Below are 14,233 nucleotides of genomic sequence, written 5' to 3'. Positions count from 1 at the left end.
GCCACCCACAGGAATGACTGTGTCATCACTGCCGTCGTCCAATCTGGACCACACACACACACGCGGGTGGAGAGTGGGAGTGGAGTGCCAGATCGGTGCTTGCCTGACTGGAGGAGGACCTGTGGGACCAGATGGTCCTTCAGCTCCTGCAGAGGACCCAGGGGTGTGAGACTCCTACAATAACACCTCATGATCCTGTGTGTTTAGAGCTGTGTGTGTGTGTGTGTGTGTGTGTGTGTGTGTGTGTGTGTGTGTGTGTGTGTGTGTAACATGCTTATATTCTAATCATCGCCTGTTGATAGAAACCAAGAATTGAAAAATTATTCACGCAAGTTCTAAAAGGGATTATTTACAATGGTAGACATGATTAGTCAAACTTAGCTATTCAAAAGATTCCACATTCAACAAAAAACTAGAATGAGCACATACATCCAGAAAAACCAAACAGTCCTCTTAACGTCCCAGATTTGTTTCAAGTAGATCCATTCATTATTTTTTTGGGAAGATATCCCCCCCAAAAAAACAGTGTTAAAGAAAGTGAGAAAAACTATTTCTGGTTGGAAAACTAAATGGGTTCTTCCCACAACCCAGTCAACATCCTTTCACCACATTTTGTGTAATCCTGCTCCCAAACAAAGGGTGACAATATAACGTCCAACACAAGAATAAGGTCAACTGAGTCAAAATAACCTGGATATATTAACTTGTATTGTGTAGCAGTGCCTATGAATTGTTCTCTGGTTCAAACAGCCTCAGTGATGAGGCCCACGTATACAGCGGATGTGGAAGTGGTTAAAAGTTCAATACCATTGAAGTCCAACAGGGGCTGGCTCCATGGACTGCCATTCAGAGAACACCAACTGTTCCCTTGAAATACTAAGTCGAGATTAAATAATAATAAAAATAAAATAATATAATTGAGTCGATATTAGGTTTCAAGAGCAGTGAGTTGGGGGCGTGTCTTTTTGATTGACACACAGATGTCATGGATGATTTGGAGACAGCAGTTCAGATGGGATAGTCACACTAAAACAGCCAGTGTTAAAATTAATGTGTTTTTCATAGTATGACAGTTTAAACTGTCTGCTGTGAAAAGGCCATTTTTTACTTTTTATTGCCACCATTTCTGCGTTGTATGTTTGTTAGTTGGCAGGATTACGCAAAAACTACTCAACTGATTTACATTAAATGCAGTGGAGGGGTGGTGGTGAATAGCCCAAAGAAGAACCTGTTACCTTTTGGTGTGGATCTGGATCAAGGGGCAGATCAAACTTTATAAGTAAAAAAATGTATTTCCTTTTTTCAACATTGAGAGATTGGACGTTTTTCACAATTTTCATTGATTTCTCAGATAATCACTCATGGATCTTAATGAAAAGAAATCTGTCATGTTTAGTGGATTGATGTTTGTGAGTGTGTGAAATCTGATGCAGATTCAAATAAAAATCGATCTAATGAAGTTAAATGTCGTTTCATGAGGAGACTTTTGGGCCTTGACGAAGGTATTGTATGTGCCACTTTACTGAGGACTATCCTAGTTCCAACTAATCAGACAGTGGATAGTGTTTGACGTACAATTGTTGACTCAATTATAACAACATGATTCAAATCAAGCTATGTCTTGTGAAACTAAACTCGTTCTAACTACGAAAACTGCAGCTTTCACATTTTTAGTATTTTAGTTGAGTCTAGGGAAGAAACTAAATCTTGGCTTTTATCTGCGGCATCCAAAAATGATCCAGTGTGATCTTTCAAAGAAGGAAAAATATAAATCTTCAGGACACTGCAGCAAAGAGCACTAAAGAGTTGTCGAGTGTCAGAGGCCCAGCAGGTTCCTCTTTCCTTCTCACAACACCAGACTCTGGAATGCATCTCTTTTCACTTCACATACGATACCTCTGTCGTGTCATGAACTATACGACGGCTTAATTCTGCATTTGATTTACGTCTTTGTTCTCAGGAATGTGGTATCACATCACCAGGAAATTACTCCTCATTGTTTCACATCCATTCTAGTGAGAGAGCAGCTAAAAGTCAGGATGAACATCTCGTGCAGTTCTTCTTTTTTTTCGTTACTATCAGTTGTTCATTACTTAGGGCTGTATGTGCTCCAGTGTGGAATTACAGCCCCTCGCAGCAGCCTCCACCATGAAATCCTCTGTCAGGATACTCCATTGAACTGATACCCTTCATCCTTTATCCACATACTGCTTTGGGACTCACTTGACACAGTTCGTCTGACTGGTGTCGTCTTTATTCGATGTAGTTACTGGGGTGGAAGGGATTGAGTTTGTCCCAGTTCAAGCACAGAGCTCCTACAAAATAAAAGTCCTCTTGCTTACAGGACATCAACAAACATTGAGTCATCTTTCTGTTATTTATTACAATCGTCTGTTGACTCCTCTTGGGACCGGGTATTTGTGAACTACAGTTCGGCCTACATGTGTAGCCAAAGCCCTGAGCACATGTTCTTTGCTCTGGAGACAAACCAGAGCCTCCAGAACTCAGTCTCCCAGGGTGCTTCAACGTCCCACAGAGGTGTGAAAACTGACCGGGGACACAAGTTTCAACCACTATTGGTCACTCTGGGCCCCATGACCCATGAGGTCACCAGGCCAATATAAGCCCAGTTCTCCCTTCCTTCTGGCCTCTTTCTACTCAACTCTCCAAGGGGAGAAGTGTGGCTTCTCCAGCTCACATCTCTTTCTGCTCAACTTCAATGGAGGAGAGGTGCAGCTTGCAGCTCACCTCACCAGGGAAACCCCCTCCCAATCCAAGCTCTACCAACCTTCAAGCAGGCCTGCCTGGATCAGACTGCTAAAATCTTCCAAAAGGCAGCGACGCGAGGACCTGCCTAAGAACCAGCACAAGAGCTGCATTGCACAGCAGAACCACAACAGGAGCCATAAACCAGCAAGAGCACTTCACTGGACTTCGAACAGCACATCAACCTTTTTCCCCTTTTCATGGATGGGTAACACAACTGGGCTTAATAATTATACTAGGCTAAGCAAAGACTGTTTATTCGATTCTGTGTGATGTTTATAAGCTTGATTTGTGTTGCTGTGATATTTTGGTTATAAGTTATTTGAAAGTTAATGTTAGTTATGTTATGCTCTTCAGTCTTTCTTTGCACGCACTAGCTGCTTTCTCTAACCTGACACCAACACACACGCATATCTCTTCACACATCTGTTTTTCTTTCACAAATGTTTTAATGAATGTTGCATAAGTGTGAATTTTGCCAACCACTACTGTCAAGTACTCTCTATCCTTCAACTTAGCTAACTATCTATATGGTAATTTTGGTTATAGTAATTATAACCAAATTAATTTAATTGTTAATCAGAGTTCCAAATTTGTAGTTAGTACTTTCATGAGACTTAATCAATAAATTAGCTATCTTTTCCCTTCCTTTGAAGGGTGGTGCCCCGAGGTAACTTTAATCAATTAAAGTTATTATTGAATATTAATATTTGTAATATTAATATTCAATATTTTTTCTAACATTTATTGAATGCCCAAAGGCACACCATTTAATGGTGTCACGTTTAATGTATTATTGCACAACACTCCCTTAAACCTGAGTTAACATCCTGCACTGTGATTTCCAGTGTAAATCACTTTAACTTTTTATCAGTGACACAGCAGAATAATTTGAAAGAAAAGGTCAAGATGTTTTTTAATAAGAGCAGAAAAGGAAAATGTTTTACACTGTTCCCAGTTTTTCAAAACGTTACAAATGACTTCCTACGTTTTTGTTAGAGATGCAGCTTCACTTACAGTGAAGGAAAGGAGAAAAGAATCCACTGGAGAAAAGGATATTCACATTTTTTTACATTTAAATTAACTTACTCGTGTTTCACCAGCTTCAACAGCTCGTACAGCAGGTAAGACACAATCATACAGAAGCTGAAAAGTACAGATAAATGAAGGGAAATGTGGGAAACAACTGAATCAGGGACGGAATATCTTATCTATACTTCCTTTTAACAGACACGTTACAATCGGCATTTCTCACTGTTAAGCCGTTTTCAGACATGATGAGAACTGGCTACTGAATTTACCTGCAGTTTGCCTTTTACACAAGCACAACACAGCAGGAGGTTCTCTGCACAGACTCGTTCACAACAGCTTTTCAGGCGAGAGGTGGAGCAGCAGACAGAGACAGGAAGTGACATATTAACTCCGCTGCGGAGATCACGTCATAATGTTTACATCACCTCGACACCGGTGTCAGCTCTTATCACCACAAACTCTCTTGACATCTTTGTCTGTGTCGTCTCAGCTTTTTACTGGGAGATATTTGTTTTTTTTTGTGTTTTTTCATTTTTGCATCTGTCGCATGTTAGAAGTGTCATCAACCCCCCGACTCGCTCGCGGTGAAGCCAGCGGGGGGGTCCCCTGCTGTGTTCTCACATCGACTTCTCCTGGATTTCTACGGACATTATACTGCTGCGGAGCGTCTCACTCGTTTTCCTTCACACATGCTCCGGAGAAAATACGGAGGAACTGCGGAGTCCAGTGCATGTCTGAAAGCAGCTTTAGAGGGACCTTCATGACTTTATCTTCATAACAAGGGCTTTTTCCTCTTTGTATGCCTCATATGTTGCGTCCTTGTGAACACAATATAAAAAAAAACGCCTTGAGAGAATTTCTTCAAATTTGGTACAAATGTTCAGTTGCACTCATCAATGGACTGATTAGAATGTTTTGGTTGAAGGTCAAAGGCCAAGGTCACTGTGACCCCTACAACACACATATTAGATCTTGTGAATGCCATCAGCTCAGGAACATCTCCAGGAATTCTTTCAAATGTGGTACAAAAAGTCACTTGGACTCAGGGATTAAATCATGAATTTGGTGGTTGAAGATTGAAGTTCAAGGTGACATCACAGAACCCTTTTTGCCTTGTGAACGCTTCATCTCAGAACGCCTCTGGTGAATCCTTTCAACTTTGGCACAAACGTTCACTTTGACTTGATTGGTTGATTAGATTTGGGTGGTCAAAGGTCAAGGTCACAGTGGCCTCACAAAACATGTATTTGCCTCTTGAACATGACATCTGCCTTTAGGAATTTCTTCAAACTTTGACCAGTTATCACTCAACTCAAAGATTCATTGATTAGATTTCAGGGGTTAAAAGTTAAAGATCACTGTGACCTCATAGTATAGATGTCAGGAACACCTGGAGGGACTGAAACTGTACGGGGCAGCAGAGGCATACAACTGCAGGACAGTAATTGTAGTTTTTGCTTTACTGCTTTTCTGAATACATTTTGTTTCACAAAATATTGTAGCTACAGAAGCAAAAATGGGAATGTCAGTTAATAATGGCACAGGCAGCAGCTGAGGACGCAGCGGACGTAGTGTGCAAACAGCCACTGGAGGAGGTCGACAAGAACAGACGAACATTATGAGGTAGATGGCTGATGGTGAAAAAGTGCAACCGAAAAGACTTTGACATGTTTTTCCTTCTGAACTCAGAATGAATTTAAACGCAGGGCTACATTGAACAGTGCAACGAGATGATGGAAGCAGGGTAAACAGGACCCCTCTTGTTTGTTTTCTTCACAAACATGTTACTTCAGTCCTCAGGCTAGTTTTTTACACTGTACAGGTGCTCAACCAAATACACTTATCAAATGTGTTACATCGTCTGGGAGTATTTACAAGTTCACATTTATAAATATTGTGCATTAGTTAGTAACAGCGATCCTGAGATGTATATAACCATCTCGGTTTTCCAGATGGCTTCCTCGGTGAAATACAGAATTCCAAAGATTAGGGGAGAAATCTGTAGTTCAGATTTTCATGATTCAGCAGGTAGGCGTCCGGTAGTTTTTCTATCTATAAAAAGAAGAGAAAAAAAAAGAGGTGGTAAAATCATCCTCAGATGATTAACGGGGGAAAAAATGGCCTGGGCCGAAATCCCACCTCTGACCAGTGAAGTGTCGGATCCCTCAGCGAGAGAGAGGAAGTCCATACTTAAAGCACTTTTATAAACGGAGCACGAGGGAAACTGCAGAAGTGAAATTTGGGAGTTCAAGGCAGGATTTTGAATATTTTGGTGCCGTGTTGCAGTTTCAGTCGCTCTGCTAATTCGGCTTGTTGCCGTACATGAGGGGAATGATGTAGACGGAGATGTCGTCTCCGGAGCCTAATCTGTCGTTGGATATTCTCCAGCCGCGATCCTTCAGCACGCCGCGCGCTCTCATGATGAGGTCCTGAGCTGCCATCGTGTACCTGGCATGACACAGAGCCATAAATGATTAATGGTGATGTACAGTAAGGAACTGGTTGAATCTGAATATATCTGCCCACAGCCAGAGAAAAACATTTAGCAGAACTGTTGGTCTTAGCTCAGAGCAGAAGAAGAGTCAGAGCAGCTCCGTTAATGAAGTCTTACAAGCTTTTCCTTGACATCAGAGAAATGACTTATCTAAATGTTTGGAAATTTGCATAATTGCAACAAGATAACAGTGTTCATCCTGTCCGCATACGACAGGGGGGTGAGAGGAAGTTCAGCGCTGACTGGCGGCTGCTGCTGTGTGATTGAGTGCTAACTTGCCTGTGTTGGTCGTCGGGGTCACAGTTTGACAGGAAAGAGGTGACAGCTTCAGCTGCTTCCTGGTTGGAGAGGACGTCCCACAGACCGTCTGTCCCTAGAACCAGGACGTCGTCGGCTCCGTGCTCGCACTGTGTCATCGGGTAAACTTTGACCTGAAGGATAGAGCAGGGGGTGAGGGGACTTGGACTTATTTTTGTATAGGTTTTCCACTGATCCCCCCCAAAAAATATTTACACTTAAAAACCAAGTGTATACATGCTAATTATTAGAAGGGTGGGACTATGTGTAGAATGTTCACACTTGAACCAAACCACGAACGTCAATGGCTGCGTCCAAAATCACCCACTCACTCACTCACTATTCCCTGCTTCAATATATATTGACTTCTTTATAGAGAACTATAAAGTGAGCTTATCGAGAAAAGAACAAAAATATTTGGGACACTACTCGTAGGATTATAACTTACAACAACAACAACATCTGCCGGTGGAAAATCCCACATTTTAAATGTTTATTTTACACTTAGTATTAATAATTTAATGTAAAAAACATGTTAAATGATCATCTTTAAATGTAGAAATAATCTTGTTTGCCGCAGTCTGTGCTGTGATGCTCTGCTCGTATTTATATTTATAAGACGGGTCGGGCTGTTCCTGTTGCCCTCGCTCCTCTCGTCTCTGCCGCGAGTGCAATGCATGATGGTAGATATTGCTCAGTTAGTGACCATCGGTTGTGTACGTTTTTTCATGATACATTGTGGGAAACAGTGAGTGCACTATTTAGGGTATAACAAATTTCACTAAAAATGAAAGAAGTTGGTAGTTCCCAGAAGCCATTTCAAAATAGCAGCGTCAAAAAAAAACTCTAGACGACTCGATGGGTCACGCCCGCAGCATTTGTTTCTGACCCGGCGCCCACATATGATCGCTCATGTATGATCTGATGACTCCTAATGTCAGGGTCATGCTTTTTGTTTCTGAGCTTATTCATAACCTGAGAGGTCTCAGTATTTCTAACTTGACCTCTCGCAAAAAGGTTTTTTTCATGAACCCTGCAGGGTGAGATTTTTATTTTTTTGTAAATATAAAAGGGTTTTCTGCATTTAACACACAGCGGGACCTCAAATAATCAGGTTTACATATGCTAATAATGTGTTTATGTTCCGTGCTAAATAATAAACATGGATGGAAAAAGTTGGAAAATTAATTTGAAATCGAAACGGAGGCTGAACTACAACTGACCTCAGAGGGAAATAAGTTGAAGATCAAGAGAAGTCATGGGCTTCGTGTCCACTGCGATCATGCATGAATGTTCATGTGTTTTATGTTGACCGTGCAGTTCTCAGTGTGGACTGTGAATGGCCAAAGGCATTACACATTGTTACCTATAAGCTCTCATTTTACAAGGAGGTCGAGGTTATGAGGTAAAGAACAAAAAATAGCTTTCTGTATTTACTGCAGAAATGATAAACATGAGGTTCTGTCTCTTTAGTCTAATCTCTATAGACAGATTCTACAAGCGGATATAGAGATTTTATGGATTTTGAGGTTCGGGAGCCTTCTGGTTTCTGTGTCTAGTTTGACCAATCATGTTTGAGCAGGCTTTGGTGGTCATCTGTGTTTGTGTGGAAAAATGTTCGACCTCGTTGTCAGACGATAGCAGATGGGCTCAGGGATTGTCTTGACTTCACATAAATTTCACTTTTTTGGACAAGAACACACATGGATATATAAAAAGGACATGATGAAGGGTAATACTGAAACGGAGCTTACCTCAGGGCAGCAGGACAAGAAGGGTTTAATGTAGATGTTGGAGTCGTGCACTCTCAGATTGTGGTCGCCAAGACCTCTTGTGACGCCGATGGTCGCCAACACCCGAGCCTGCAGAAGATTGAAAGCATGTAAGACATAACCTTAGTATGAGTGAAATGAACTCAGCTCAGTGTGACAGGTTCAGCCTCTCTAATGGAGCGCTTTTTATTTAGATAAATCAAACGATTTTACATGTTATTATTTTATTTAAATGTTATGTTCTTAAATGAGCTAAGGTCTGTATTGTTTGCTTTAGACATCATTTCTATTAATTATGATGAGACTGAAATTACTCAAATGTCTGAAATTTGTGAGCGTGCCTCATAGCTACAAAAATGTCTGCAATGGAAATGGATACAAACAGCATTCTCTCCCGAGTTAAATGATCCTGCTCCGACTTCGGCTCCGATTGTCAGCGATAGAAACGTGACACCTGGTTAAACGCGCTAATTTGGCCAGATGGCTAGGTGAGAGAGCGCCTCAGTTTTCAGTGCATTCATGACGTCAAACACGAGTCACTGGGGGAAACGCAAACGAAAGGAGTCAAACGCCTTTTTTAAGCAGGTTTACCCGTGTTTAAAAAACCTGCATATGCCCACTAATTTCGGTGTAAGAGAGGTATAAACTGAAGCTGAACCAGACCAAACGATTGTTCTCCAAGCCCCAGACGCCTTCAGACTATTTCGTAAGCTGTGTGAAAATTCCTTTTGATTTCCTTTGTCTGCACAGATTGCCACCGTAGCCTCTAAAAATGGCTGCTGGCACTAAACTGGGGAACTGGGCTAAATTAATCTACTGTACAGTGTGTGACAAAGAGTGGCACAAAAGGACAGGGAGAGGAGCACGTGGTCGAGTGAGGCCTGATTCCGATTGAGTTTGGATCAGTATGCACTGCATACTATGCAGCACAGAGAGGCAGAGAAAAAGGGAGTGTGTGTTTCAAAGTGGCGGCGAAGCTCCTCCGGCGGAGAAGGGGAAACATCCTGGGATTAATTGTTGAGCGCTAGAGCCCAGCAGGCTGCGTGCCGGTCTTTGAAGTGCTCTGGCATTCCTCTCCCTCGCACAAAGCCCCCTCACTCTATCTAGCCATCCATCTCCGCGACGCACTTCAAAGGGAGAGGACGCGACGTGGGCAGGGCAGACCGCGCGGAGGTAAACCTGAACGTGGTTGCTGGCAGAGAGCACTGTGAGGTGACATCTACCCCAGTCATCAGTCAAACCCGGATCTATACTGTCTGTATTAAACAGAGAATCTGGAGAAGGCCACAGAGAAAACATACTCAGATCCATCATGTTTCCTCTCTGACCTTTTCAATGCATCAAGGACGAGACGCCGCACACGCACAGCACTGCTGACGGAGAGGAGAATGTCATGAACGGTGTGCACCGTGCTTTGACCTTTTCGTTTGCATTTCGTGTCAAAACACTGACAAGATTCTCCTGCGAGTCAGTGTTTTGTCGACGTTCTATTCCAATTAACTTATGTAACTTTTTGGGCGCTTTTCATCCGTCTTGTGTCATATTTTCATCATCTAACGTCCCACGACTGACCCCTCAGTGCTGCGTTTTATCTGCTAGGGGACATAAAAAGCACAAAGGCCATCAGAGAAGAGATATTTTCTGTGCCGTAGGTTGGTGCACGATATGAATCCCAGTGGAAAGAGAGGCTTTTTCCGTGAAAGGCTCCTCCACACAGTGATAGTGTTGGGGTTGCTGACTAATGGCGCCCTGGCGAGCTTTGATTACCGGCGAGGCGCACAAGGCCGTGGGAATAACTATCAGAGAGCGGAGCGCTTCTTACCTTCTTCCCTTCGCCGTATATCAGGGGAAACTTGAGGTCATCGTCCTCGATGGTTTTATATGCCCTGCGCAGGGGAGAGAAGACACTTTAATGGGTTTTTGGTTTATGCCAGGCAGTGCACACGTGCCCTGGAGATACATCGACGCCCCGCCCCTCCGCAGGCCTTACTGCCGAGGCGACGAGACAAAGAGTATGCTCGGAGGAAAAAGACAGACAATGAGGAAAGAAATTCACCCAGACGTCACACAGAGACTCAGCATAACACCCTCCTTATTTTTTCTTTCTAACTGATCTTATAAAAATCTTCCTATTGGCAAAAAGTGTGCTATCTATTGATATTTGAGACACTCTTGGTTTACCGTTGGTTTCTGTCTGGCGTGTGTGTGTGTGTGTGTGTGTGTATGTGTGTGTGTGTGTGGGTGTGGGCGTGTGTGCACGTATGCATCTGAATATTCTGGATGTAAAAGAGCTGAATGATGCAAGAGTATCCACGTTCACATTCCCCTGATCTCAGAGCGGTGTTTAAACTTCCCCAAATGATGAATAATTTACCATGTTCAGACTTGGACCAGACGGAGCTGCAGCGCGAGGAGAAAAAGAGAAGAAGCCTGTATAATATGCATTCATGCCAGATCTTACGATATAGACTTTTCACCTCTGCAGCTCCAAACTACTACTGAGTGAGTACAGTCTTTTTTTCATCCGTTTGCACCCAACGGTTTGACTTCAAAAGAAGCAGCTGTGTCTGTATACAGCCCCAGAAACATCACTGATGTGAGCCAATCCTCACTCCAGCTACCCGGACAAAGTTTTCCATTCACAACTCACACCAGGTGCTGTGAATATGAGAATCTGGCTTGTTATGAAGTCACAGTCCTGACCTGGGTCGACATTTATAAATGGATTATATTATTTATTTTAGCCTTTGGACTCCAGGAAATGAAGGAAAGACGTTCACAACTGTCATGAGATGGTTTTTAAAGTCTTTGGATCATAACAAATCAAATAAATTGCAGCTATTCAGCATGAAAGGTTGCTTCAGACAAACCTGACGTGTTATTTTGCAAATATCATGTGACCCGGGCCTGCCCCGCTCACCTTTAGCCGATGCGTTTCAGCTGCTGTGGAGCAGATTAGCAGCGGCCGGGATTGGTTTTTACATTACTGCTGGTTCCACTCAGAGAGACCATATGTTTCCACCTTAGGCGAGCGCTGCTGCTCTCAGCACTTTTTTAACAGTGTGCAGAGCGGAGGGCTATCACAGCGAACAAAAGCCACAACCGCGTGAAATACAGTCGAGTGCGGCCCGAGTCTCTGCTCTCAGCGAGACATAAACAGGCTTTTGAAGTGTTTCCTCACTAATGTTTGCGATGGTAATGATGTAAGAAAAAAAGCTCACTCAAGCGGCGGTTTGATGATGAAATTAAAACGAGTATTAAGAAAGACATTAATTAAACTGGTGCAGGTTTTACCTTCTCTATTTACAGAAAGGGAAGCACGATTTCTGCTGCCATATCTATCGCTTGAGTGCTTCACCTTCAATAAGTCTCCAAAAATAAAGGAACTACAACACAGAGACACACACTTGTCATTATTTCTGAGAGGTCTTGGATGAAATCCCCAGAGCCTGCTGCCGGGGACGGCCTCCCTCTCGAGATGTGTGTTTACAGCCAATGCCACGGCGATAATGAGTGGTGTGACAGAACGAGAAAGACACACATTAATCCTGTTCTGATACCTGATCCCTGCACTGGGACACAGAGTCCAACAAAAAACACAAGCGAGGAGAGAGCTGCTCGAGGGGCCGCGCTGTTTGACCATAATATTCCTGCTTTCATATCCAAGGGCTGTTTGGTCACGTTGCAGCGTCCGACTGACTCAGAGAGAGCGAGCGAGCGGGGGAGGGGAGAGGAGGAAAAGGGATGCAGGGGAGGAGGAGGACAGGGGGTGTTTGGATCATCCTCTCTGCAGGTGGAGGGACGGGCAGGAGAGGAGAAGGGTGATGTCATTTCAGCTGGGTGCAAAGAGGGGGTTAAAGAGAAATGTGAGCAGTGTGTGCTGAGTATCCTCGTCATCCACACACACACACACACACACACACACACACACACACACACACACACACACACACACACACACACACACACACACACACACACACACACACACACACACACACACACACACACACACACACACACACACACACACACACACACACACACACACCAGCTGCTTTCAAACAAGCACTGAAGTCCAGACATTTTCCTGAATTTTTCCAGAGAGGCTGTATGTGAGAATGCAAATAGTCAGTTGTGCGGGACATTTTCCAGAGAGTAAAATGTATGAGTGAAGGCCGCTTTATAGTCGCTGTAGTGTTGCGAGGGCGCATGGGCCAAAAAGGACATCATGGCGTCTTTTGCGATGAGTGCAATGGCTCCAAAACTGGTTGCAGCACTTGGTCATGCACCTCAGAATGTTTGTGTCTGCCATTTGCACGCCTTCGAGGGGAAGACTGGCTGAGTGGGTTTGCCTTTACAAGAATCTCGTCAACTCGTCCTGCAGAGACCACAGAGACAATCTTATGGTGCTGGAATCTTGGAAAGAGATTGCCACTCACTAGGGTTGGGTACCGAAATCCTGTGACAGCCAGGCACCTACACGGCCGGTATGGACTGAATCAAAGAGATTTCGGTACCTCATTTTGGCGCCTATTAACCTTACACTAACTCTGGTGGCAACAAACTCTCTACATGGCTCTGGCAGATCAGTAACGTTAGCCTCCAGTTAGTCGACAGTCGGGCTGTGTTTAATGCAAAGAGATCTGGAACTAGCTGCTGCTTCTGCCTTAGCAATAAAAATGGCCGCTTTTATCATAGACTGTTGTTTTGTGCTTTGTTTGAGAAAAAAAGTACAGGTTCTGGTACGATTTAGGCACCGGGGAAAAAAAACAAACGATACCCATCCCTACACTTCACTTGAGTGTGGAGGAACACGAGAGGTCCCTTTATTGAAACCAAAAATATGTGGCAACCCAGGGAGAAACAAAGCAGCCGCGCTGATTCCGGTGGAGCTGGAATGACTGCAGCCTTCTTTCCCTCATTTCCTGTATCTTTGTCCCCGGAGCATATTGCAACGCGTTAACCTATAAACACCTCTCTGCATGCTGGTAGTTTGCACCATCTATGGAGGTCACGGTGCCACTGAGTATAAACAAGGCTTGAGCTCATGTGAGAATACAGCAGGACAGTTCTGAGCAACTGGTGTCGTCTCTAACACGTTATTTTCTAAGACGTTTGTGTCTGAACACAACAGACACACTCACCTGTTGACAGGCTTTGAGAAGGACGTGGTGTCAGGAACGAATGAGTGAGACAAATTGCCGCAGGTGACGGCTGCGTACCAATAAACGGTATGCTCGACCTTGATGGGCCTTTCATCGAGTCACTGGTGCTTTCAGGGGCAGAGAAAGGCCAGGATTAATGGAAGTGACCCAGTGACTCTCCACATGTACTGTAAACTGTGGGCATCAGTCATGCTGCTACCAAGGCATGGTGGATAAAGAAAGGGCGAGAAGGAGGAGGGAAAGCAAGATAGGAAAAGGCAGAGAGGGGGTGTAAACGTACGACAGTGATGAAGGTATGTGTTAGTCTCCCTCCTCTCTCATGTATTGTCTGTAGGATCAGAGGGAGGACAGACCCTCCAGTGGGCGAAGGCATTAAAGAGACACAACTAAGGTGCTGTTCGTCGCTATTTATCACTTCCCTCCGCTGTGGCCAACACGCCATCATCTTTACATCTCACCAACCATTTTCTTCCTCAGTGTTCCCTCCCCCCTTTATCTCTTTTTCTACATTTGCAGCTTACCTCATTTTACTTACATTTCTCTCTGTCTTTGAAGAAATTTCCTTCTCATCTGTTCTTTTTCTTCCTCCCTCCCTTTCTCTTTCTCTCTCTCTCTCCCTCTGTACTCTCCAGCACTTTCTTGCACATCTTCCCTCGTCCTGGCTGGGCTGTGTTGCTATGGCATTTGGGTTGTGTCGTAAACGG

At 43.8% G+C, this 14,233-nt stretch overlaps 1 protein-coding gene across 2 annotated transcripts in view; it reads right to left on the bottom strand.

Moving 5' to 3' along the window:
* Positions 1 to 3,662: 3,662 nt before the first annotated feature.
* Positions 3,663 to 14,233, bottom strand: part of ppm1h (protein phosphatase, Mg2+/Mn2+ dependent, 1H) — a 35,189-nt gene continuing 24,618 nt past the window's right edge. For both annotated transcript variants that reach the window (XM_034587941.1, XM_034587940.1), the window contains 4 exons: positions 10,184 to 10,247; positions 8,344 to 8,451; positions 6,572 to 6,723; positions 3,663 to 6,246 (listed from right to left, as the gene is read on the bottom strand). In XM_034587941.1, coding sequence (XP_034443832.1) covers positions 6,099 to 6,246; positions 6,572 to 6,723; positions 8,344 to 8,451; positions 10,184 to 10,247 — 472 coding nt within the window. In that variant the 3' untranslated portion in view covers positions 3,663 to 6,098. The remainder of the gene's footprint in view (positions 6,247 to 6,571; positions 6,724 to 8,343; positions 8,452 to 10,183; positions 10,248 to 14,233) is intronic.

The sequence above is a fragment of the Hippoglossus hippoglossus genome, chromosome 6 (genome assembly GCF_009819705.1).
Source record: "Hippoglossus hippoglossus isolate fHipHip1 chromosome 6, fHipHip1.pri, whole genome shotgun sequence".
In the NCBI taxonomy this organism is placed as follows: Eukaryota; Metazoa; Chordata; class Actinopteri; order Pleuronectiformes; family Pleuronectidae; genus Hippoglossus; species Hippoglossus hippoglossus.
This window is presented reverse-complemented; position numbering and strand designations above follow the sequence as displayed.